The following is a 27,769-nucleotide window of genomic DNA, read 5'->3' on the forward strand; positions in this document are numbered from 1 at the left end:
AGCATATATCATACTGGTATAAATGATACTATGCAATATACAGAAAAGAGGCAAGTATTAGGAGAATTGGAAGTGAAAGAATGAATCAGAGGTGTATCAGATGTTGGTTAGGTTAGATGTTAATAAGGCTGTAGGAATGGATGACATATTACCACATATGCTTAAGGAATGTGTACTACAATTGATTATGCCCTTGACCTGGTTATTTAATGAAAGTCTTGCAGTGGACATGGTTCCTAAGGAGTGGAAAGAAGGCAAAATAGTACAATTCCACAAGCATGGTTCTAGAACAGGAGTCTCCAACTATAAACCAGTCTGTATAACTGTGGTTGTGGTCAAGATGTTAGAGAGATTGGTAAAGAATAGAATACGATTGGGTTGATGGACATAGCATTCTTAATGATGGTCAGCATGGATTTGTAAAGGGTAAATTCCTGTTTTAGCAATTTACTTGCAATTTATGATAAGGTAACAAGTGTGTTAGATATACACACAGAACAAGTTTCTTTTCCTCCTCTTTAATCCCTGCTATTGCTGTACTGTAGAACGGTCTTCTCCCTGATGTATTTCCCAAGGAATACAATATACAGGTTTTTAAATCAAATGTAAAGAAGTTTCTCTTTTCCCAACCCACCACCCATATACGGTACTAACGTACTATAGGTTGATCGACCAACCTCTCATGTATGGGCTCAACGTAAAAAGATAAGGGGGGAATCATATACAGTGATATTCTTGGACTTTGCAAAAGCATTTGATAGATTACTACACGATAAGTTGGTGTATAAGCTGCAGAGGATGGGAACAGATAGTATATTGGTTAGATGGATGGATTCAGACAGATTGACTCTCTGAATGATATCAGCAGGTTGTGTATGATGGAGCAGTGTCTCAAAAAAGGAGGGTAACCGGTGGCATGCCCCCAGGGTTCTGTTCTTAGGCTCTTCAGGTTTAACCTGTTTGTAAATCATGTAGAACTGACTGGGTATCTTCAATTGTTTGCTGATGATGTAAAGTTCAGAAGAATTATAAGTAGCACTACTAATGTTAATTCCCTTCATGAAGATTTGAACAGACTTTTTACTTGCACAAAGGAGTGGGGTTGTAGTTTTAACATCAATAAGTGCAAAGGTGTTGCATTTTGGAGTGCAGAAATATAAGGCTGTGTACCATATCGATGGTGCCGTACTGCAGGAAGTGGATGAGATTAGAGATTTGGGAGTGATGGTTGACAGTAGACTGATATCTTCAGTTTAGAGGGCATATTGCTAGTGTTGCAAAGGCTACACATTGTAGTGCTGATATGATAAGAAGTACTCTAACATGTAGGGATAAGGAAATAGTTGTGCCACTGTATAAAGAACTGGTCATACCACACTTGGACTACTGTGCTCAAATCTGGTCACCTGGTTCATGTGGTGTGTAGACATTGGAGAGGGTCCAGAGGCAAGTGACTAAGACAATGTCAGGACTTTGGAATGCTGGCTATGGGGAGAGAGAGAGAGAAGAGATATGGATTACAGAGTTTGGTGGATAGGAGGAAAAGAGGTGATAAGATAGAGACATTTAAGTTAGTGAAAGATTTTTTTTATAAGATTAATCCAGAGGGGATTATAAAAAGAGTAGAGGGTGAGAGGGGAAGAACTAAATGTCATCCCTGGAAGTTATGTAAAAGTGTGGTGAAAAGGGGTGTAAGGAGTAGATTTTTTTATATGGAGACATGTCAGTGAATGGAATGCATTACCAGAATGATTGTTAATGCAAGGAGTGTTAAGAATTTTAAGATTCTATATGAAAAATATGTTGTCAGTTGAATGAACTTCTAACGATGAGTCTGCTGACTCCATGGAAGGTGTAATAATAATTTAAATTGTCTTTAAAAGTGAGAGGCAGAGAATTAGAAGCAATCCCTGAAGTTATGTACTGTTGATGAAGAGGGTGAGGAGTAGATTTTTTACATGGAGAATTGCGGGTGAATGATACTCACATTAACAGAACATGTTAACGCAGAGAGTGTTAAGGATTTTAAGATTCGGTATGATAAATATGTGGCCAGTTGAATGATCCTCCCACAATGAGTCTGCTGACTCCATGGAGGGTGTAATAATAATAATAATAAATATAAATACAAAACAAATACAAATTGAATTCTATTATGGTAAGAAAAAAATTGGAGAAAGACTAAGATTTAGATGGATTGGTGCAGTTAGTAGTGCTTTAGAACCAAAATGACAAATAACAAATTCATTTGGAAGAAAATGATTGAACAGGAAGCTAGTAATAAAGTCAACATAATTATGCAGTACTACTGTAGCATATTGTATACACTTTGAGGTTACATGTCAGGATTGATGATGAAAATATTTTACTTTTTTTCAAATAATCAAGCTTTTGATTAGTTGAAAAAAAGATATAATTGAGAATTTATTATAAACAATAAAAGTTACAGGTCTGACAAATAAAATAATAAAAAGTAATGCAATGACAAAAAAAATGGCTGATGACCAATATTTTACAAATTCTTGGACAATTGTTTCTAATACACTATAGAGGCAGACCCTATAATTGTTGAGTGAGCTTTCTACTGTTATGGATACTTTGAGAGACTCACAGAGAAGTCAACTGCTCCTCATATAATAATCTAGAATGGTTTGCCATGTAGATAGAAGAGGACAGTTCTCCAAATACGAGGCCATGGATTCAAATTCTACAATGGGCATGGATGTGTGAATGTCTTTAGGTGGCTGAATTTCACTTGACGGAATGAAACCACCACCACTCTACTTACCTATGAAGACCTGAAGTGCCTTGAAAAAATTTATGCTTTCGGTCTCTAGAGCAGAGTTATATGATCTTCATTTATACTTTTAAATACTGGAGAGTAAGATCATTTTAACTAAAAAACTAGAACATACCTTTTAACTGGTCAACTTGGTGCTCCACATGCAAAATAAACAATTTCCAATAGTAATACTGGATGACTTTTGGTCATGTGTAATGTCACAAAAAAGATCAGCTACTCGTGTCTCACTTATACATTTCAGTACCACAAAAAAAAAAATATTTAAAATGTTGGTCTCCATTTTCAAAATTGAAATGACTTGTTCAAAAAACATATTTAAAGGTATGTTATTATATTTAAAACATTTAACATTGTAATATCACAAAACTCTCTTACCTAAAGTAAATGAGCATGGAACCTCACTGCTATTGTCCAAGCACACAGTACACTGCTCTAAAACAAATACTCCAACTGGTTCTGAATACTAATGTGCAAATACAAAACACATTAAAGATCATAAAGTAATAAAAATAAAGTAATAATAAATTTTAGTTTAGGGTTTTTTTTTTTCCCAAAAACTTCGCCATCAATGGGGGGGGGGGAATTTATATATATTTCTTACTTTTTTTTTTTTTTTTTTTTTTTTTTTGACAATTACAACTATTTTAACAAAAATGATAATGAAATATTCATACATGATGGAAGCTGGTAAATAATCTCACCACCCACTACAAAACTATTATCCTGCTTATTGAAAGCCTGAAATTACTTGAAAAATTACCAAGTTTGGATTTACCATGTCTTGAACTGTGCAATAAATTGGAAAATCATTTTCTTGTTAATGACACAAATTCTGAACAAGCCTTTAAATTCCAACGTGAGCTGAAGAACTGTATGATCTGGATATCGAGCTGTATAAAAAATTAGTGAAATCATCATCACAAAGTTTAATCACTGATTACATTGTCAGAAGAAAAAAAATCAGCACAGAACGAGGGTGAAGCTAATTCTGTTTGTGAAGAACCATCGCTTTTACCATAGAGATCTGATGTGCTATCTCTTCAGGTGATGAAAGTGATTTTGCACCAGTTCGCAAACGTCACCGAATATTGTCTAATAGCAATGATAATTCTGATAACAAAATGTAAAAAAAAAAAAAAAAATTACTTCAATAAAATTAAATGAATAAAGCTTTACAACCAACTTAGGCATTCTTATTTTCCTGAATTTTTATAAACGTTTTTTATGCGATTTTAGGTTTATTTTAATTCATTGCTTCGGTTTTATGTGGTTTTAGAAAATTATGGAACGTATGCCTAAGTTTTCAATGCAATTTAGGCCTTTTTTGTGAGATTTTGTGAGAGTATATATATATATATATATATATATATCAGTGGCATTGCATGCTCATTTGGGTTGGGTGTGCTGTCATGTGGGTTATGCAACCAGCGATACAAATTTCACGTCAATTTAACCGTATGCATGGGTGTGCTTCTGCAGAAAATTTTCAAGGGGGGGGGGGGGAAAGCTTGGAGACAAATGATTACATCAATAAATTTTTATAATTATTGAATTAATTAAATAATTACATCAATAAATGTCTTTTTTTATGTAATTATTTGTCGATGTAAACTATAAATACATTATTTTCATTTTGCATCGATTTTAATAATCTTAAATTCTCGGGAAAAAAAAAGTTAATTCAGAATTAATAGTTTTTAGCATAATTTCATATATAAAAAAATCGACCGCCATATTTTATTAAATATCAACTAATTAATTAATCCTAAATTTAATTATTTCAGTTTAAAAGCAAAAAAATCATAAAACTAACAAATAAAATAATATTAAATTACATACATTTACCTTTTAAAAATGTATTTTTCTGTTTAAATTTGTTTCACGATAAATTTACAATTCATACTTCACTCAGTAACTCACTAGACACAGAGGGCAAACTAATTGGTCACTGTTCACAAATCAGAAAAAGATGAACCAAAAACAGGAACACGTGTTCTATGGCTACACTGCAGTGTGCCGAAAAGGCCAACCCATAATAAAATTTTAAGACAGACAAAGCATTCTCAGAGTCGAGGGTGTAAAATTACATATCTCAATCAATTTTACGATTATAATTTGTGGAATTTTTTAATCGATCCCGAGGGGAAGTGCCACGTCCTCCCCCCCCCTGCAGATGCTCGTGACCATGTGATTGCATTTTATCGATGTATGAAAGTTTTGAGAGGGCATTGCGCATCAGCGCTCATCTTAATTGGTCCAATGCAATTAAATGCAGGATAACTTTGAATATTTCTGTGTAGAGTGGGGGGAAACAATCTGTTTTAGGATGTATTAGAAAACAACAATGAAGGAAAATGCTATATTTCGTTGGTATACTTGAAATACTCCAAGACAAAAATATGTGAATCATCATTTATAAGACGTGAGAATAGGAAAGAATAAGTGTGAGTAGAAACACTTTCATTAATGGTAAACAAATAATTAATAATTATCATTTGTGATATGTGTGTCCTATAAGTTGCTAAGTAGAGCTAACAGCACGATCCTATAAATTCTAAACAATAATAAGTGAATTTATGATGGCATTATTAAAAAAAAAAAACCTATTAGTATCAGTGGCTCTTGTCTTATCAATTTCACATATGCTGGTATTTTGTTGTAGATCAACGTCTTATAATACACAGAATATTCATTTTTATTCAGGAATAGATATTTTTTACTGTCTGTTGTTCCCAAAGACTAGAATAAAAATGTCTCTATATACTGTTAAAAAACTTTGCAACCTCAACACATGCTATATTGCGCAAGCAAAAGAAAAACCAATTAGCATTTTTCTCCTAACATCCACTTTCAAATTTTGTTCCAGAAAACATGCGTAACAACTGTTTGTAATATACATCAGATACAAAAAGCACTCAACTCATGACAAGTGACAACGTTTGATTGGATTGGTTGACACAATAACCAATCACAGACACTAGGTGCTGAGTGAGCTCAAAATTTTAGCTCACTCAGCCCTGCCTTCTCAGCGGTTTAAAAATATTAGAAAGTTAAGAATTTGACCTGCTGCGCCCTCTTTACGTCTTTTCAAAGGGCTCGAAGGTGTATGCATTTCAAAAGCACACTTGGGCTATTAACACGAATGTGATGCAATGTTTACACAGCGAAAAATGCCTTCTTCATGAAGCACTAATGCTTTATTACCCTCCTGAAGAGGACAATGAAGCATCATCACTCCTTGCCTTAGTATCTATCATAATGCAAAGCACATTTCCATGTGGACATGTATAATGCTATGCATTAAGACACATATGGGCAACCTCTGGCTCGTGGGCCGGATCCGGCCCTCTACTTCTTTTGATCCAGCCCTAATCTATTTCAGCGAAGTTTGTCTGATTCACGGTGGGAGAAAACATGGTGTGTTCTACTAATTCACATTAAGCTGATGTCATATGACTTGCGCAAAACACACTATGTTTTCTCCAACCAAGGTCTCTTTCTCACTTTGACTAGCGGCGTGTGTGTGAACGTGTTATGTGTCAGGTTGGTACTTGCATTAGTGTTGTGCTTTGTTCAGTGCCTGCATTATGTTCTGTTCGGTGCCTGCATTGATGTTGTGTTCTGTGCAGTGCCTGCGGTGTAGAAGACAGTTTTGTTTGACAGTTCTGAATATTGCTTATAAATTTGGGACAATGTCAGGGGTTATTGCAAAAAAAAAGAAAAGTAGATGCAGAGAATCGTCAATTTCAAGACAACTGGACAGAGAATTATTATTTTATTCTGAATAAAGGTTTGCCTGTATGTTTGCTGTGCAACTAATCCGTATCCGTCAACAAAGAATACGACTTGAAGAGACACTTTACTTTGAGACATGCGGATCACCCAAAAATTGATGGACAACTATGAAAAGATGAAATACACAAGTTGAAGAAGAACTTGGACACCCAGCAACAAATGTTCAACAAGCAAAGCAGCACCACAGCATTGTCAAAGCGAGCTTTGTGGTAAGCAAAAAAATCGCTAAGCATTCTAAGTCATTTGGTAAAGGAGAATTTATCAAAGAATGTCTGCTGGATGTTGCAAGTATAATATGTCCTGAAAAAAAAAAGGCTGTGAGAATATTCGTTTGTCGAGACGTACTGTTGTCCGGCAGATAAAAATTATAGCTGATGATATCAAAAAGTTTAAAAGAGAAGATTGCTAGATTGGAAGCATTTTCAATTGCTTTGGATGACAGCACCGATGCCTCCAATACAGCACAACTAGCAATATTTAATCGAGGAGTTGATGCGGATTTCAACATCACAGAAGAATTATTGGCGCTTCGGCCATTAAAAGGAACAACTACCGGTGAAGATATACTTGAAACAGTCAACACAGTCTTCAAGAGATTTGGGCTTAAATGGAGTTCACTATCTGGCATATGCACTGATGGAGCCCCTGCAATGGTTGGTGCACAGAAGGGATTTATTGGAATAGTTCATGAAAGAGCAATAGAACTACAGATCCATCCAGAAAATTTAACAAATTTTCACTGCATTATCCACCAACAAAATCTGTGTAGAAAATCGATTAAATTCACAAATGTTATGGAAGTTGTAGTAGCCAGTATTAACTTTATTAAGTCCCGTGCACTTAATCATTGCCAATTTAAGGAGTATTTGGCAGACCTATTTTCGAATTATGAAGATGTGTCTTATTATTGTGAAGTGAGGTGGTTGAGTAAAGGTAAAATGTTAAAATGTTATGATCTGAGACAAGAGAAGACATTGCAGATTTTATGGACATAAAAGGAAACACAATTAACCAAGTAAAAGATGATGAGTGGGTGTGTAATTTAGCATTCCTTGTCACCGGATACCTAAACGAACTGAATCTTAAATTGCAAAAATAAGGAAAATTGGTTCATGAACTGCATGGACATGTCAAAGCTTTTTGTAATAAACTAAGATTGTTGGAAAGTCAGATAAGAGCTAAAAATTGTTATCATTTTCCTACTCTAGCAACTCATAAAAATATCGCTTATAATTGTTATGGAGATGAACTGAAGCCACTAATAGAGCAATTTGATACAAGGTTTTCCGACTTCAAAAACAAAGACTCCACATTTGCTATATTTGCTCATCCGATGGATACTGATGTAAATAATGTGCCAGAAAACTTACAGATGGAACTTACTGAGTTTCAGGCGGATTTAGTGCTAAAATCACAATTTAACAACATTGCTTTGACGGATTTTTTTAAATTTTATTTGGTGGAAGAAAAATATACAAATTTACGTGCCTTTTCAAAGACAAAAATCGTTTGTCTTTGAGGATGAAATACAATAAATCAAAAATTTGGACAAGAATAACGGACGAAAACCTCGAAATTCTATGTGATTATCCTTAATATTAACGTCAATATTGATAGTCTCGTAGTTGAAGTACAAGGCCAATCTTCACGTTAAATTGTTATGTCATTATATTATAAAATTTATGTAGAGCTTTATACCAAAGCATTATATTATAAATAAATGAAATACGAAGTAGCAACTTGTTTTAATTCATTTAATATTAATTTATTTTATTTAATAATTTGGTCTGGCCCTTGACTCAGAGACAGAATGATAATTTGGCCCCCGAACTAGGAAAGGTTGCCCATGCCTGCATTAAGGGAAGGGCCACTACCCAGACCAGTTTCAACCTTTGTTGAAGTCTCGCTAGTGTTAGCCAGACCCAGAAGTGGTGATACTAAGGCAGAAGAAGCAATGGAGAAATCATATTTACCTATACGAGTTGCCAATGTTTGTGCCTGAAGTATCTTCAGGCCTGAAGCAACTCATGGTAAAGGTGGACCAAGCTTTCATCACTTCTTGTCTTAGTATCTCCTATAATGCAAAGCACATTTCCTTGTGGACATGTATAATGCTATGCATTAAGGGAATGGCCACTACCCACACCGGTTTCGACTTTTATTGAAGTCTCACCAGTGGGAGCCAGACCCAGAAGTGGTGATACTAAGGCAGAAAAAGCAATGGAGAAGTCATATTTACCTATACGAGTTGCCAAAAAGGGTACCACCTTATTATTAAATTACTCTGGATTTAGAGAAAGATGTTGGAAGTTTTTTTCCTCTTCACAAGGAGTGATGAGAGCTCGGTCCACCTTTACAAGTTGCCTCAGTCCTGAAACTACTTCCGGCGCAAACTTTGCTTACACTTGGATAAAGGATTAAGCTAAATTTATTATAGTCTAACCAAGTGGGAAAAAAAACTTCCAACATATTTCTCTAAATCCAGAGTAATTTAATAATAAGGTGGTTCACCTTTTGGCAACTCATATAGGTAAATATGACTTCTCCATTGCTTCTGCCTTAGTATCACCACCTCTGGGTCTCACTCCCACTGACGAGACCTCAATAAAGGTTGAAACCAGTCTGGGTAGTGGCCCTTCCCTTAATGCATAGCATTATACATGTCTGCAATAAAATGTGCTTTGCATTATGGGAGATACTAAGACAAGGAATGATGAGAGTTTGGTCCACCTTTACCACGAATTGCCTCAGTCCTGAAGATACTTTAGGCGCAAACTTTGTTTGCTTTCACATGGATAAAGGATTAAACTAAATTTATTATGATAATACCGATATTTCGTGGATGAGCACCGCACACCTAGCACACCCGGAATATTCGTCTGATATATATATATATATATATATATATACAGTGATACCTCGGCTAAAGATTTTTTTTCGCTGTTTTTCGGACTCAGCTAACAAATATGGTTTTAGTGGATGTGCGCGCTAACATAAAGCAGCAAACATGAACGGCCATTCCAGGAGCTTATCTTTTCCATCTGTAAGTGTGTGACAAAGAAATGAGCTGACCACATCACATAAGGGAGACCCACCAACCAGACTGGGTTGTTTACGTTCGAGACAGCAAGAAGTGAGATGCCTCATACAGTGTCAGTACGGTGCACGCTCTGTGTGGCTGTGAATGCAAAAGGTAAGTTTGATAGCATTTATTCAAAGTGGCATCCCAACAAAGCTGAAATGAACAGACTTTGTGCCTTGGTTGAAGACAAGTGTCTGAATCACTTTAAAACATTCTGAAAAAAAAGAATCAACTTTGGACAGATTTTTGACTTCTCCTTTAGCAAAGAGACAGAGGCCAGCTACTGCAGAAGAGGAGACTTACCTTGAATAAACTTTGAAAATTTGGAAGAATAGTAAAAACGTTGTGTACATATTTTCAATTTAATAAAATGTATACAGTATAATAGTGTAAAGATTGTCAGTTTTTCATTCTACTTTCCAATTTCCTTCATCTAATTGGGTAGCTGTTCATTTCAGCCTTTGGCAAGTTTTTGCCCTTTTATAGTGTGCTTTTTACTATTTCATAAAACTTATCTTTCAATAGTAGGGAATACAGAATGAATTAAACGATTTTCTATAGAAACCTACGGGAAATCACATTTCGGCAAACGAATGCGATTCCAGAACGAATTATCATCGTTAGCCGAGGTATCACTGTATATACATTACTCATAATGCTTTCATAGAACTGTCAGTAGAATAAGGCCGTTTAGTTGGAATAAGAGTTGGAATAAGGAACATTTATGAGCTCTGCATCAACAAATGTGAGTGAGTTAATCACATACAGGAGGGGAAGACAGTTTAGCTTTGTATCACTTTTAAACCACACATTAAACTATCTTTTAGTCCATCCAGAGGTATATAAAGTGCATTAAATATGAGTTACCAGCTATTGGTGACCACGTTTTTTCCTACTACTGCTAAACATCTTTCTAGAGAAACAGGCCAGAATTATACATAATGAGAAACACTGCATATTATGGAGTTAGGCATGTAGGAAAGCTTGAGTGTTGGTTATCGGCTAATTATGAATTTAATTACATTTGCTGCTATTTCACTGGATTCAGATCAGCATCCTCTGAGCACCAAACACTTACCAAATGAACTTCTTAAAAGATAGACAAAGTGTTCAATGGTCTGTCATGGCCAAGCAACTTGCCATCCTATAAACCTTAATACTGGATATTATGATAAGCAATTAATCCTATCTGCAGTGTCAGCTTTGGCTGTAAATTGCATGTTTTCTTCTGCCCAGTTTTCCTTCTGCAGGATGAAAAACCCTGCTACCTCCATATGAGACCAGCTAACTCACCTTCAGCTGAAAAGCCCTGATAAAGGTTCTTTACATCCTAGACAGCATTTGAAAACAGGTCTTTCCAACCAAAGGGCATCTATACCAACAGAGCTACAGTGGCTCATAAAGAAAATCTTTGTATCATTTTTTAAACCACACATCAAATTATCTCTTCACATAAGGAAAATCTACCCTTTAGCCCATCCAGGGATATATACAGAGTGGTTCAAAATTCCACATACAAACTTTGAGGGGAGGTAGAAAACATCAAAATCAACCATATTCACATTTGAAAGCATGACTGGAAATGCCACCCGAAAGTGATAGGTGGTACTGTTTGCCAGTGCTTCAGGTGAGTATTTGGGGTTTCCTCATTCAAGCTTTTGACGTCGTATGAAGAGCATGCGTTGTTTTATCAATGCGTCGTCGGTGTCAGGCATGCATCACTGCTAATGGTCGTAACTTTGAGCACCTGATGTGAAACCATATTATGTATCCAACTACTACTGAACTATTCAGTTAGGCCTAATAAAGTTTTTTACACTACTTACTGCCTTGTGTTATTTCTGTATCTTTCTGTCCCTGTTAGTACCTTCCGGTGGCGTTTCCGGTAATGCTTTCCTATGTGAATATGGTTGATTTTGATGTTCTCTACCTCCCCACAAAGTTTGTACGTGGAATTTTGAACCACCCTGTATAAAAGAAGCCTAACCTATCTGGGGTAGAGAGGAAAAGCTGTTTATCATCTAACTTGAAAATCATAACAGATACCTAAAATTTAGGAGACTGTAATTTTAAGATAATTTTTTAGTGATGATGATGATGGTTATCTCTGTCTCTAATGCAAAAGGATGCCCAGTAAGATTTAATTCCTGCTTTTCCAGTAAAATTTTAATAACAGAATAAAAGGAAGTGTGCTCTTCAATTACATTTTGCCATTACAAGAATTTTTTCAATTGAAAGTGAGTTAACCAAACTCATATTATTGTCCAGATGAATACAGAGCCAAAGAAAAACTCATCATTTGAGATCTTATTGGCTTACACACACACACACACACACACAAGAAAAGATCTACTCCTTACACTCTTCTTACCCAGCTTACAGGGGGTGGCCTCTTGTCTTATCCCCCCCCATCTCACCCATTTTATAAAAAAACCTCATCCACAAATAATTTAGTAATAACTTATATGTCTCAATCATATCCCTCCCTCTGTAAATTGCATTTCCTCAATGTCTTCATACCCAATATTCCAGACCAAAAACCACATAATTCAATCGATGAACAAATATGTGCATAATAATCCATATTCAGCCTAATCAGCCTTATACAATGGAACCATATTGTCCTTACTTCTACACATCAGCATCCTCCCGATCATTCCAATAATCCTCTGTGTTCTACTCATAAGTTTGCAATGTGTCCCAAAATTATAAATCATCTACTATCATCCCCAGATCTCTCATATCTGCCACCTCTTCTAAGATATTCTCACCAACTCTGCATGCCATCTTTGTTCCTGAATTTTAAAATCTTACACTTTGCAACACTGAACTGTTATTCAATTCCCACTCGATTCCCTATTCAGCCAGTTGATCCAAATCCTCTTGCAAAGTTACAACTGCTGTGCTCCCTTATACTTCTCAAATTTCCATCATCTGCAAACAAATGTACCTCACCCAAACTTTTCCCAATATCATTGGCATACAAGTTAAACATCAATAGCCCTCCCCCCCCCCAAAAAAACAATTTTTGGGACACACCACTAGTAATTTTCCTCTTTTGGGATATGATTTTCCCCATACACAACTTGCTGATATCTATCAAGCAGCCAATCTCCAAGCTAATACATACTAACTACTACTACCCAATGACATACACTGAAGTTTAATTACCAGCTTGTCATGTGGCAATCTATACCACTGTGTATACATCTCCCTTGTCCAAATGCACTGGACAAGAGAGATGCATACACCATGTTACAGTAAAAAATGCTAAAACACGATCCTTCTTGAGCAAATCCATGTTCTATCAAAGAGAATGCTGTTGTTGTTGTTAGCCTAATTCTGAATCTTAGTCCTCACTAACCTCTCTAACACCATAAAATGAACTGGTATTATGGGGAGCAAACAGATAGAAGTGGATTATTTTTGGTCCTGCAGCAGAGGCAAATTGGCCAGAGAACCCATTAACAGACAAAAATACTACGTAGTGGGTCGTAGATGTAGTGCAGCATGGCTTCCTGTGATGAGTAACCATGGAAGTATCATAATTACAATAATCAAGTAATAATAATTTCCACTATATACTTAGTAATAGCGCATTGAGTTAATACTGCTATGAGTTAATACCATCAAAAATAACAAGACTGACCACCCTGCCACTATCAAAATTAAGTTTACAAAACAGCAAGCAATTTGGCCTCAGACCACTGGGGCTTAATATGTAAAAAAAGAAGTGATTATATTAATCCTGCATCAAGTGCAATTGTGTAACTTGGTGCATGGTAATGAATATTTCTGTAAATTACAAAAGATGCAAACAACAAAAGGTTAATTTTTTATGTGAATTAGTCTACACAGGCCTAATTTATAAATTCTGATTAAATGTGATCAATTCATAAACCTACCTAATGCAATACATGTTCCTTTCTCATGCGAACTTTTAATACCATGTCAGTAATGAACAATCTACGCACATTGCTTTAAAATATATTATTTTTATTATCATTATTAGACTTTCAAATCACAAGACTCCTCGTTGAAATTTATCAATATTTGGCACAATTCCTTAAACTCGTTTACTATTTCTGTACATACCACGTTCATTAGAAATACATCTCACCCACTATTTTTCAAGAAAGATCTGATTTCCATTCTCCTGCTTCCATCTTACCTTCCTAATATAATAATTCAATTCATTAAATATCAAATTCTATTTGTCTCAATTTAAATATCAATCTGTCATTTGGCAATCTGCCAATACTTGCAAAATCTAGATATATATCACTATACATCTTATTTGAAAAAATAAATGAAGAGATGGTTAACAGCTTTCAAGAGGCCACTTTGATGTCTTTGTCATGTAAAAGTGAGGGAAATGATTCTTGTAATGAATAAATCAAGCTATCAACTTTAGGATCATGGCCGAAACATGGAAGAAAAATTATTGTTGCTGATAGTTTGGTAGCCATCCGTGACACTGCCAAACTAACTGATCGGAAAGCAGTGATGATATTAATCCTTTCAATTAAGAACCTAGGCCATGATCCAAGAGAATACAATGTCATTCTCTCCTCCATTTGCCAATGTTTCAATATTGTTTAATTTTCATTTCCTCTATAATTGAAACTGATGTTTCTTTGAAAAAAAATAAATGTTAAAAATTACTAATTATATAAATTTACTACAAGTAAAGTAACTAAGAGGAATAGTATTCTCTGGAAACTATCTGGCACTACCTGGGAAACACAAGCTCCATCAATAAGTACCACTGCCTTGCTTTATGTTACTCAGCTGCAGAATACACGTGCCCTGTATGGTATAGATCCTGCCATGTCAAGCAGTTAGATGTTGTCTTAAATGAGACATGTAGACTCATTAGTGGTTGTTTGAGACCAACACCTCATGAAAAAATTTATTGTTTGGCTGACATAGCACCTCCAGATATTAGATGTGAGATGGTGGTTAGAAATGAGAAGCTGAAGGCATCCATGTCTATAGACTATCCTCTATTTGAATATCAACCTACCCATCAACGGTTAAAATCCAGGAAAAGTTTTCTTCATACCAATGAAAGCCTTACTGACCCATTCCAAAAATCAAGACTAGCTTCATGGAAGACCAGAAACAATCATTTTACAGATTGGGTTGTACCTCTGAAAGATCTCCACCAAGCCACAGAGAAAAACTTGACTATCTAGAAAGCTTTAAATAGGCTGCAATGTGACGTCTGAGGATCCAAGGATAATACAAAAGAAGTGGAGACTCTCATATGAATCATCCCTATGTGAATGTGAGGAGCAAACTATGGCCCACCTCTTGAACTGTACGTTATGTCCCTTTAGTTGTACAATGGATGATTTGATTAATGCAAAACCTAATGCTAGTGATCTGGCCAAATTTGGGGCAGCAAAAATTTTATGGACTTTCTTTTTAATTACAATACATAATCAATTATTTTTTTTTGTAAATTTATGTGTATTTGAACTATGTTGCTTCTGACATGAATAAAGTAAAGTAAAATTAAATAAAAAAAAATTTTAATTCACTTTTGAATTTTTAGATTTTGAAAATAAAAAAAACAAATTACATAATTTTATGGGGAGCAATATTAAAAACTAACCATCACAAACCCTACATATACTCTAATTGTTTCAATTTTTCAAATTTTTTTTCCTGATTATTACAAAAACAATGATCAGGTGCCTCATATCACATTCAAAACATTTAAAAGTGGCTATTTTTAACCTATTATACAGGGTAGTGCATGATGTACCAGTCACGCACCTCACAGGATGGGGTGTGATTGGAATGGATTGCCATTGAATGTTGTGAGTGCAAGCAGTGTGAATGAATTCAAGAATAAGAATGATAGCTGGTGCGTGTAGTATGTGACTTCCCTCGATGAGTCCCTGACTCCGTAGAGGTCTCTCTCTCTCTCTTAATAATAATACATCTTCTTCGTATTATTATTCCTTTCCTCCTCTTTTTACCTTATGGTGTCGAGGATATTCTGTTCATTTAACTGCAATCACATCTTGAAGATAAGGTGGTTAGCCCTATGCCACCAGGTATGTCCTATGTCTGTAGATGCATGTGTTCACAAGTCCATTTGTCTGTTCTAGGGGATAAAAAAACCCAAGTTTCTGGGTGAAAAAAAAAAAAAACTCCTACCTCCATATGAGACCGGCTTGCTCACCTTTAGTCAAAAGAGACCAGATAAAGATAAAGGTTCCTCACATCACTGAACAGAAATCAAGCCCAGGTCTTTCTGACCAAAGGGCTTCGTCTATACTGACTGAGCTATGTAGGCTCCCTATTATATATAAATATTTATATATATATATATATATATATATATATATATATATATAGACTACGGGGCTCCGCCTCCATGGTGCCTACGGGGGGGCCGCAGGCACCGTGGAAGTTACCAAGAAGACAGGGTCGGAATCGGATGCATAACGGTAGAAGAGAAGACGAAGATAACATAAGTTTTCGTTATTTAGTTTTATTTTATTTATATTTAGTATACTTAAATGTTTTGTTTGTATTTTGTTTGTACTTTTACTTATATAGTTATACCTATAGTTATACTCTCTTATACTTATTTAGCATTTAGTTGTAATAGTTCCTCAACACTATTTTGAATAATGGCAGCAGAAGCTAAAATTGCAAATGGTGTATCACCAAGTCCTCCCCCATTTAAGGACACCATTTTGCGTGATATAATATGGGATTTTGCAGCATGCGGGACTTGTGGAATGCATGCGTCCTGGCGATTGTATATGTGGCAGGTGAGAGAAGGGGAAATACATATATGCGCAAAATGCAGGCAATGGGAAGAACTTGGGGAGTTAGAGATGACTATAACTGACCTCGCTGAGTCAGAGGCGAGAGATTATCCACGTAGAGAGATGAGTTGTATGATAGGGGGTGAGAATAGCGAGAGAAATATGAATAAATGAGAGTGGAAAGCATGGAAAGGTTGAATGATTGTGAAGTTTTCGGAGATGGTCTCAACTGGGAGGATGAATGGCAAATAAGAGTGGCTGACTTGCAGAGAGAGATAGATGAGCTGATAAGATCCAAAGAAAATCCTAGAGAATTTTTTAACTATGTGGCAGTAGGAGTAGGAGGAGAAATGATTGTGCAAGAATGACATTGTGGGATAAAAATGGGAATAGAGTGACTGATGCAGAGGACATAGTGGAATTGTTCAATGAACACTTTATTGGAATATTTCATCCTGGAGGAGTAAATTTTAATAACAGAGGGATAGGACAGGTTCGAGGTTTAGAGGTGCAGGAGGAGGAGAGCGTGTTCCAAATACTGAATACTCTGAATGTCACTAAAGCTGTGGGACTGGATAATATTTCACCACAAGTTTTGAGAAAATGTGCTAAAGAACTGACACCTCCTATGACGCTATTCTCACCCCCTACCTGGCTGTTCAATGAAAGTCTGATTATGGGAAAGTGCCCAAGAAATGGAAGGAGGGTAAGATAGTGCCATTGCATAAGGGCGATAGCAGACTGAAAGTGTCAAATTATTGGCCAGCTTGTGTGTCATCAGTAGTTGTTAAGATCTTGGAGAAATTAGTTAGGGACCATATACAGCATTAGGCAGATGAGGGTAATGTAATCTGTCAACATGGATTTGAGGGGGCGCTTTTGTTTTAGTAATATGCTAGCCTTTTATAATAACGTTACAAGAGCAGTAAATGAGAGGCACATAATGCCATTATCTTGAATTCAGCAAAGGCATTTGACAGAGTGCTACATGATAAGCTGATATTAAGTTGTAGCACGTGGCTTTGGATGTCAGGTTGGTCAACTAGATTCAGGATTGACTGTCTGATAAGTATCAGAGAGTTGTGTATGGTGGGGCAGTTTCAAGGAGGCAGAGGGTTACAAGTGGGGGTCCCACAGAGCTCAGTACTGGGACCTATATTGTTTAACCTTTATATCAATGACATTGTCAGTGGATTGCAGGAGATATTCAGTTGTTTGCGGATGATGTGAAGCTGGGAAGGGTTATTAGTGATAGTGCAGATGTGGTAGCCCTGCAAAAGGATTTGAGCTAGACAGGTGGGCAAATGAATGGGGATGTTGGTTTAATGCAGCAAAATGTAAGGTCTTGAGGTTTGGGACGCTGCATACTCTATTGGAGGAGCTATACTGGAGGAGGTAGGGGAGACAAGAGATCTGGGGGTTGATGACTGATAGAAACCTGAAATTCAGGGAACATATTGCAAAGGTGGTGAAGGTAACACAGAGGATTGCTGCAATAATGAGAAGGACGCTGACCTGCAGAGATAAAAGAGTCATCATTCCGTTGTATAAGACCCTGATCAGACCACACAGACTATTGTTCTCAGATTTGGTCCCCAGGATTTGAAGGGGATAAATTAACTGTAGAAAGTGTACAAAGGCAGACAACAAAGATGGTTTCAGGACTGTACAATGTTAGTTATGAGGATCGGCCGAAGGAATGTGGACTGCAGAGTTTGGTGGATAGAAGAAGGAGAGGTGATATGATTGTGACTGAAACTTTTAAACTGTTGAGAGGTGGTTACAGGGTTGACACTGGGGAGTTCTATTGCTTGGTTGAACAGCAGGAAGGAGTGATGACAAAGGGCCATCCCTGGAAGTTATAAAAGGAAATTGTGAGCAAGAGGGTGAGAAGTGGTTTCTTTGCATGGAGAGCGGATGAACCGTGGAATACATTGCCTGATAGAGTGGTGAGAGCGAGAATGGTCAATGAGTTTAAGGAGTGGTACGATAGACTTTGTGTTTCTTAGGAGGGACCTTGCACGATGAGTCTTGATAGACTTGAATTCCTAGGAAGGACCTGTAAAAACTCGATGCGTTTGTTATACAAAATTTATTCTTGCTGCATCGAATTTTAAGGACGTCATATCATTACAATGCCGCAGCTGTCGGCAGGATAAAATCCACGACTTTTAAGGGTGGATTTGGATCAGTTTTGCAGATAAGATCAGGCCAAGCCAATAAAAGTGAATAATAAGCGTTTTACCTCAGAAATATTTGAAAATATATAGTATAAGTTTGTAAGAAAAAATATTTTCAAACCATGAATGTGGATCACACACATTGGGTGATCGAGAGTTTTCAAGAGCGATTGAATAATGAGGAGGAAAGAAGGGAAGAAACACCAAAATACTATAATTGCAACAGATTCGAACACATAGCCAGATACTACTACCAGAGTAAAAGAAGGCCTTATAATAATAGGCAATTTAAAACTAATATGTTGGGCACTAGCCATCGCACCACAAAATTATCAAAGAAAATAACAAAAGAGAGTGGAAAACGACACACTAACCTCTTAACAGTGATTCAAGAGGAATCACTGTTAAGAAGAATACAGTGTGAAGTTCTACTTGACACTGGATCCCAAGTTTCAGTAATCACAGGTTCCCTATTCAAAAAATTGAAGTATAGGGTATCTGACTGCATAAGAACACTTGGGAGGCCTGTGGAGCTAAGTGGAATTACAAACTCCCCCCATTTATGCTCGAGACCAATTAAAAGTAAATTTGTGGTTGCCCGGTTTCAAATTAAATGTCGTACCTGAACTGCTCATTCTACCAGAAACCTCTCGACACTGGGACCAAATAATACTGGGAACGGATTTTCTAAAGGGGCATGGATTCCAATGTAATTTTTATACTCAAGAAATTTCTCTAATGGGAATCAGGTGGGTTAAAGGTGACGATCGAAAAATTCGAGATGACAGGGCAAGCGAGTATGAGAAAGCAAATAACCACGACAACAGAACTGAGCAAGGCAAGGTTGTGAGTAGCAGAAAGAAATTTAGTCTCTCAAAATCTCAGAATGTCTGCCTGATAGAAGTAGAAGAGGCCTTTTATTGCTCGAACGCAAAGTTGGCAATAAATCCAGTAAAGGACAGGGAGCTAGCATACATTAAGGACGCAATAGAGACACATTTCATAAAGATAAAAGGAGGGAATGATACCAGGCTCCATACACGTCCTAGTCACACCAAGTTAAGGGTAAAGGGAAGTAATAACATTGAAAATGCTGGAATGAGAAAGGATGATGTTAGAGCCAAGAAAAGAACTGAAGGAGGACTTCGAGGGAGTGACTTCAGCACCCATTATTACAAAAGTAAATTGAAATGAAGCAAGCCCATGTTACGAAGTGAGCCCTTTCCTATCTTGCATGAGAGCAAAGTGACGGAACGCTATACCCCCCAGAAAAACTTCGATTCGCAACCTAGAAACACGATTATAAAAAAATTGTCATCTATATCTCAGTGTATGAAATTTTTTTTTTAGGAAGGGTGGGCCATTGTATAAATTCGATGCAGCAAGAATAAATTTTCTTTTCTAGAATAAATAGTCTTTTCTCTTAATATTTAGTATTGTATGTAACATGTATACAGCCCAACGGGAATTAGCTATCTCTTTAAAACAAAAGATGTAAAATTGTCAAGGCTAAAGAAACGCCCTACAGTCGGAAAGCCGTTTGAAATTTTGTTTACAACTTCAACCCTAAGTGACCTCAAGGTCAATGCAAAAAGGGGGCGGCAAGATTCAAACGAATGTTCCGCTGGCTGACTTAATCAGATTAGAACACGAAGACGGAGAAGAACGGGCTTGTCGAAAGTTCCAGAACCAGGAATCATATGATAACGTAAGGGGTTTGCGTAAGTGCACGGGGTTTAGAAACCTGAACCCAGGGTTTTGGAACTGATGGAATATAAGACGGGACTTCTATGGACAGGGGATAATTTACACAGAGAGGAGAACCAAGCATACGAGGAGACGATGTGAAGCCTTGACATGTCGAGGAGGTAGCTGAAGAAGAGAAACCAATGGTTAGAAGGAGAAAAATGCCACAAGCTGTCATTAGCCCAGAAGTGTAGATGACCAAGGGGACAAACAGCCGAGGAACAGCCAAACTTGTCCGTGAGCTGTTCCGCTTATCTAAATCCGTGAAGGCCCCGACAATTTGCTGCCCTTTGCCAGTGTGTTAACATGCCGATGAATCGTCACCCACATCCTGCGAGGCAACCTGATGAATTGCCAGTAACCCAAGGACCTGAAAAAAGAAAGATCCAAAACCCGAGATGAAGAAAAGGAAACATGGGAAGTCGCAGCCTGCGGAATTGGAGAATGCAACCTAACAGAAGACAGCCCAAGTGAGTTAAAATATTGTTTTATTTAGATTGTGTGATGTTATAAGGATAGGTTAATGAACTGAGAAATTCATGTAAAAGGGACATTTATGGCCTGAGTATCTTTTAGAGACTGTTCTGTCTGGAATTTGATGATTGCATCTAAGAATAAGTATAGTTAATTCCTAGGAAATATTTTGGGTTATGATTTAATCTAACGCCTGTATATAATCATGCATGGTTCTTCTTAACTAACGTCACAAATTGTTATATTGATCGTAACATGTCCTTAATGCTGATCATTCAAGTATTAGGAAGTTTTGTTAATGATATTTCTTTAAGCTAGACAGATAACATGATGTATGCCTTGTATTAATTGAAGTAGAGATATATGCATATTTGTTTTTTGAGTTTTTTTTGAGAATTACAGAGGATTATCTCCTGTCTTCTAGTGTAAAATACATGCCTATTTGTTGACCATTAAATCCTATGTTGCATATAAGCGAAGTTTCTGCCTGATCTTATTTTTAATTGCAATGCATTGATCCTAAATAAAATCGAACCTAAGCAGGAAGCATTGGTATAAATAGTAAGTGAGAAAATGGCCAAGACTGCAAAGCAAATTGATAACTTGGGGACAAATAAAGTAATTTTGTTGTGAAAGATTTAGTAACCTATTGGAAGTGCTATATTTCTTGCACTATATCGAGGCATGGATGGCGCAGTCGAAAATCAAAATAAATATTTCCATTGCTCTCAGGTGAAAGGAATATAGATTTCGGAAGGTAGGAACACATGCAAAAATAGAGAAGAAAAAGAAATAAATGACAAGTATGATATAACGATATAAAAAGTTATACATAAAAGATACAGAAATAATAAAAAAGAAAAATAAGAGCCATCATAACATTATAGACCTCCCACGACATGTCTTTTGACTCTGTGGAGGCCTAAATAATAAGAAAAACATTCTGTTGTTTGCCGATGATGCAAAACTAGGGAGGGAAATAGTTGATAAAAGTGATGTAGATATTTTACAAGATGATTTAAATAAATTGGCAGTGTGAGCAAAGGACAATGGCTGTCAATTTAATGTTATAAAATGTAAGGTAATGCACTTTGGGATGAAAGAGTTACATACTTCATATCATTTTGATAGTATTGGTTGACAGGAAATTGATGAGGCAAGGGATCTGGGGAGGGGGGGTGATGGTGGATAAAGATTTGAAATGCAGAGGACATATTGCAAGATTTGGCAAAATAGCTCAAAGGATTACTTTAATGCTGAAGAGCACATTGACAAGTAAAGATATGGAGGTTATTATCCTTCTTTACATGGCTATGATTCAGCTACATGTTGACTATTATGCACAGATTTAGTCACCTGCATTTCTTGGGGGATCCAGAGGTGGTGGGAGAAGATTCAGATACAAGTGACCAATCTGGTGACAGGTCTGTGAAACGTTCCCTATGAGGATAGATTGAGGGTGTGTGGGTTGCAGAATTTAGCTGACAGGTGGACGATAGGAGATATAATAGAAACTTATAAGTTAGTAAAAGGGACACTACAAGATTGACACAAAAGAAATTTTTCAATACATGAGGAGTAAGAGGAAAACAAGGGGGTCACACTTGGAAATTGTCTGAGAATGCTGTTAGTAAGCATGTGCAGATTAGGATTTTTTCCTTGAAGAGTGGTGAATGAGTGGAACGAATTATCAGAGGCAGTTGTGAGCACCCCAACAGTGAATAGGTTTAAGCAGATTTATGATAGGTATTGTGTTAATGGATAGAATGGGTCTCCTGCAATGAGTTGTTTGACTCCATGGAGTGCCCACATAAATAATAATAATAATAATATATTAATTCCCTACATGAGAGCTTGTTCAATTTCTATACAACATTAGAACCATGGGTGGTCACAAAGCTGAGGCAGAGAGGAAGAATATGTTATTATCGTTATCCCAAGCCCCCCACAGAGTGGAAGACTCATCACGGAATGTCCTTTTTTCATACACACAGCTCATCATACCATGCCTGAAATACATTCAAATTCTCTGCAGACATCAGGCAATGCATTCCAATCATTTGCAACTCTCCATGCAAAAAACTTGCTTCTCACTCCCTTGTTCACACCCTCCTTAAACAGCTTCCAGGGATGACCTCTTGTTCTCCATCTCCCACCATCTTATGAAAAACTTCAATATTAATCCTATATGAACCCCTTACCAACTTGTACATCTCTATCATATCACCTCTCTTCCTCCTATCCACTAGGCTCTGCAAATTGCATCTTCTCAACCTTTCTTGTACTCAACATTTCAGACAAGAAACTACCTCAGTCAACTGCTTCTGTACCCTTTCCAATATCTCTTCATCCATTTGACCAGGTGACCGCATCTGCGCACTGTAGTCCATGTGCAGCCTAATCAAGGTCTTATACAATGGAACCAGACTCTCTTTGCTTCTGCAAGCCAGTGTCATCCATCGTTGCCAGAATTGGATGTGTTGTTCTCACAATTTTAGCAGTGTCCTTCAAATTTTAGATCCTTATCCATTATCATCCCATGATATCTTATTTCCTCTATCTCCAACAATATATCCCCATGAAAAATAAATTCTACATTCCATCTTTGCTTTCCAAATTTTAAAACCTTACATTTTCACCACACTGAACTGGTATCACCACTCCCATGCCCATTCACTCAATCTATTCAAGTCTTCTTGTAAGGCCACAACATCTGGTCTACTCTTCATAGTTCTTCCCAACTTTGCATTACCTGCAAACAACTGACTATCCTCACTCAAATCTATCTCAATATCATGAACATACGGGTTAAACAGACCCCTGAGACATGCACCACTAATGACTTTCCTCTTCTGGGATACTGCTCCCCCCCCCCCATACACAACCTGCTGATACCTATCAAATAGCCAATCTTCAATCCAATGTACTAGTCTAATATCCAACCCATTTGCTCTAGTTTGACTATCAACTTATCATGTGATAATCTATCAAAAGCTTTGCAAAATCTAAGTATACCACTGTATATCGATCTACCTCATCCAATACATCTGTCACCTTATGATAGTGACAACAGTAGATTACTAAAATAAGACCTCCCTTTAGCAAACCTGTGCTGTCCATCAAAGATAATACTACTGTTGTCACTAGCCTCATCAACATTTTAACCACAACACCTGATACACAAATTGGCCTATAATGTGATGCTTAAGTTCTGTCACCTTGCTTATGAAGCAATATAATCTTCCCTTCCTTCCACTCCTTTGGAATCTGACTCAATGTAAGACTCATATTAAACAAACGTGTCAAGGCAGATGTCAATTCCCTGGCACATTCCTTTAGAATTCATGGTGATATATATTAAGTCTAAAGACTAAGGACTCCCTGGAGTCGCCCGTAATAATAATAAAGTCCCACAGCCTCATTAACATCCAATTTGCTTAATTTCCCATATACCTCTTGCTCACTCACAGTCAGTCTCTCCTCCTCATCATCTACTCCTCTCAAACACTCCATGATGTCACATTCACAAGGATGAAAGACCTTCATGAACTGTTCATTAAATATTTGAACTATATCCTCTGTAGCAGTTGTCCTTATACCATTTTCTCCAATCAATGTCATTCTACCATAATTTTTTTTTTGGCTCCAACTGCATCATCTGCCTTGTCTGTTCATTGTATTCCTCAAGAAATTGATTATTACCATTCATCTTATGTTGCCTCCATAATGCCTTCTTTCTCTGTATTGCATGCTATTTCTTCATTCATCTAGTTCGTACATACCTCATTTAACCTTCTAATCCTTGGAATACATTTAGACATGCTTCTACTAGATACTTCTTAAATAGCACCTATGCAGCATTGATCTCCTTTCCACTCAACATGAAAAACCACTTCAATTTGTTAACATTGATTTGAAGCCCTACAATTTAGACATTCTAGGAAATACAGTATATAAAATACATACACATATATATAAATAGGTACATATATATTTATATGTATACATATACATACATATATGCATACACATATTTTTATGTATGTATGTTTATAAATACATGTAAAAAATTCATTTCATTATGGAATCTTCAAAATAAACAAAATTCTACTTATACCTGATCTTTACTTTTATGGTAAAACAGCAGATTTCCTCTCAAGCGACACCATCGTTCTGCATAAACTAAAAAATTTTATTAATTCTATAATTTATTTTATTCTTTTTATACTCTCTGGTGAATTATTTTACAAAAATCATCACATTACATCTCATATTTGCAATTTATTCAAGTAGAGTAACCCCTCCCCCCCCGAGTTACGTAAGTAATGCGTTCCGTAAACCTTTACGTAAGTCAAATTTGTAAATTGCTTAGGTGTAACTTCGTAAGAAACATCAATATTTATTATTATATATACAGATATGTACTATATTATTTACACAGTATTATTTTATAAATGAAACATCATGCAGCAGTATTTACTCAGATATAAACTATAAAAGTATGAAAAACACATAAAAGAATATAAAAACAAACTGAAATAACACTTTTCAAATAAAAAAATGTCTTGTGACAGCTAATTTAGCTCTGTAGTGGGAGAGTCGGAGCAGGTGGTGAATGGTTGTGAAGAGAAATGCTGTTCTCTGGCAACTTCTACCCCTCTCGATGTTGAAGGCTGAGCATAGTCGAGGTCGTCTGAGTTGTCATCTTGACGTTGTTGTTGTGAGCGGCATCTCACAAACATGTCTAGAGCAGATTGTGTGGTCATATGCTTTTTGTCATTGTAGATGGCCTTGTAGCTAAACATATCGGAATAGATACAGCGGCTAATATTCTCGAACCGCTCGGTGTTCAGATCCATCGATTCTAATTTTGCTAGCGCAATGTCTATCAGGTTAAAAGACTCGGGTTAGTCCCTTTGTTGCAAATTTCTTAGCGTCTGGAGTTGGCGGTTCAATCGGCATAGTATTTTCTTTGGAATGCCTCCAACTGAATAAGGTCATCATTAGTAAGCTCTTCATCGTGACTCAAAAGAAGCTCGTTAATGTCAACGTTATCCACTTCCAGCTCTAACTGCTCTGCCAGTTGCACACGCGTCTCTGTCGCTTGCTGTAATTCTTATGTCACCTCAACAACCATATCAGTCACTGTCTGCTCTCCATCCTTTAAACGATTTTGCACCATTTCTGGGCAGAGTTTCTTCCACACAGCGTTCATTGTTGTCCGCTTGACTTCATCCTATGCCATCCAAATGTTTTTGATAGAGTCAAGGATATTATAATTCTTCCAGAAATCACGTAGAGTAATGCCCTCACCACTATGAATGGCCTTGATTGCTTGGGAAAACATAAGCCACAGATAGTAGACTTTGAAAGTCGCAATAGCGCCTTGATCCATAGGTTGCAACAGTGCGGTGGTTCTAGGAGGCAGGTAAACAACTTTTTCATCAGAATGAAAGTCATCCAACTCTTCCAGGTGGCTGGAGGTATTGTCCAGGAAGAGAAGCACTTTAACCAGGATTTCTTTCTTGATAGAACATTCCTTCACCTGGGGAATGAAGTGGTTACTGAACCAGTCTGCGAACAGCACACGTGTAACCCAAGCCTTGGTGTTGGATTTCCAGATTACAGGCAGCCTACTCAGGTCAATGTTCTTAAAGGTCCGAGTTGTCTGGAAATAGTACACTGTAAGCGGTTTAAGTTTCAAGTCCCCTGAAGTGTTGCTGCCAATCATAACAGTGATCTGATCTTTTGCGACCTTGAATCCAGGCATAGATTTTTCCTCTTTTGCAATAAATGTCTGTGTTGCATCCTCTTCCAAAACAGAGCCGTTTCGTCAACATTAAATATTTGCTCAGGCAAATATTCCCGCTCCTCAATTATTTCTGCCAGAAGTTCAGGAAATTTACTTGCCGCGTCTGTATCTGCACTTGCTGCCTCACCCGTGACTTTGATGCTGTGTAGATTTGTACGCTTCTTGAATCGTTCGAACCATCCAGCACTAGTTTTAACCTCCCCACCGGCCAATGTGGATGAAATAGTGATACCAAATTGCACTTCTTATCTATGTTATTCAATTGGTTTTAGAGCTTCGTATCCAGATTTATCTTGACGTCTATAGACGTCGTAGCTGGTTGGGGGTTAAATGCACTCTCTGTATCCGTGATGCCGGCCTTCTCTTGTAAATCTTTATGTAAAGACCTAGTCTTCTTCTGGATAATCAGAAAAGTAAACAGCATGTGTCAGCTCCTATCCGCTTCTGTGTCAGCTCCTCGATCCAGTGAGACAACAATTTCTCCATCTCTGAAATCAGGCCCAGCCTCTTCTTGGTAATGATTGTGCCCTTCAACGTTACCGCACATTTCATGCTTTCAACAATGCGAACTTTATCCTTCACTATTGTATTCACTGTCGAAATAGGTTGATTATATCCCGAGCTAGTGTTGATATAATTTTCCTGCCTTCATACATACGAATTATTTTCAACTTTTCTTCTAAAGTAATTGCAGACCTTTGTTTTTTAGATTTATTACCGGCGCATTCGGTTTTGCGTTTCGAATCCATTTTAAGGGTAAATAAACAACAAACACTAATGGTGGTAAACAAGTGACTAAACTAACCTTGCGAGGCATGGACTACTGAGGGGTGCCGGGAAAGGAGGAATTGTTTATGGAGTCCTTATTTCTAATTGGCAGATTTCAGTTTGAATGTTATGGCTTTTGCGCACTTGCCCTCTGCTGCTCTCGGAATTTACCGGTAACCTGTCACTGCCTGTTACTATTCGTTACATTTGCTGTGAATGCCAAGTCTAGTTAACATTTTGTCGTCATACTGCAATGGATGTCAAAGACATAAAAGCCGCAAACATGTTCATACACGCTAGTAGTTGTAATTTTCGAGA

At 36.9% G+C, this 27,769-nt stretch overlaps 1 protein-coding gene across 4 annotated transcripts in view; it reads right to left on the reverse strand.

Annotated features, from left to right (window-relative positions):
- LOC150107404 (inositol polyphosphate-4-phosphatase type I A) overlaps positions 1 to 27,769 on the reverse strand; it is a 484,038-nt gene that overhangs the window by 411,306 nt on the left and 44,963 nt on the right. For all 4 annotated transcript variants that reach the window (XM_090391868.1, XM_090391866.1, XM_090391867.1 and 1 more), the window contains exons 3-4: positions 24,989 to 25,053; positions 3,179 to 3,266 (exon numbers count right to left, since the gene is read on the reverse strand). In XM_090391868.1, coding sequence (XP_090247994.1) covers positions 3,179 to 3,266; positions 24,989 to 25,053 — 153 coding nt within the window. The remainder of the gene's footprint in view (positions 1 to 3,178; positions 3,267 to 24,988; positions 25,054 to 27,769) is intronic.

The sequence above is a fragment of the Typopeltis vanoorti genome, chromosome 4 (assembly GCF_054136105.1).
Source record: "Typopeltis vanoorti isolate ZY-2024b chromosome 4, IOZ_Tvanoo_1.0, whole genome shotgun sequence".
NCBI lineage: Eukaryota > Metazoa > Arthropoda > Arachnida > Uropygi > Thelyphonidae > Typopeltis > Typopeltis vanoorti.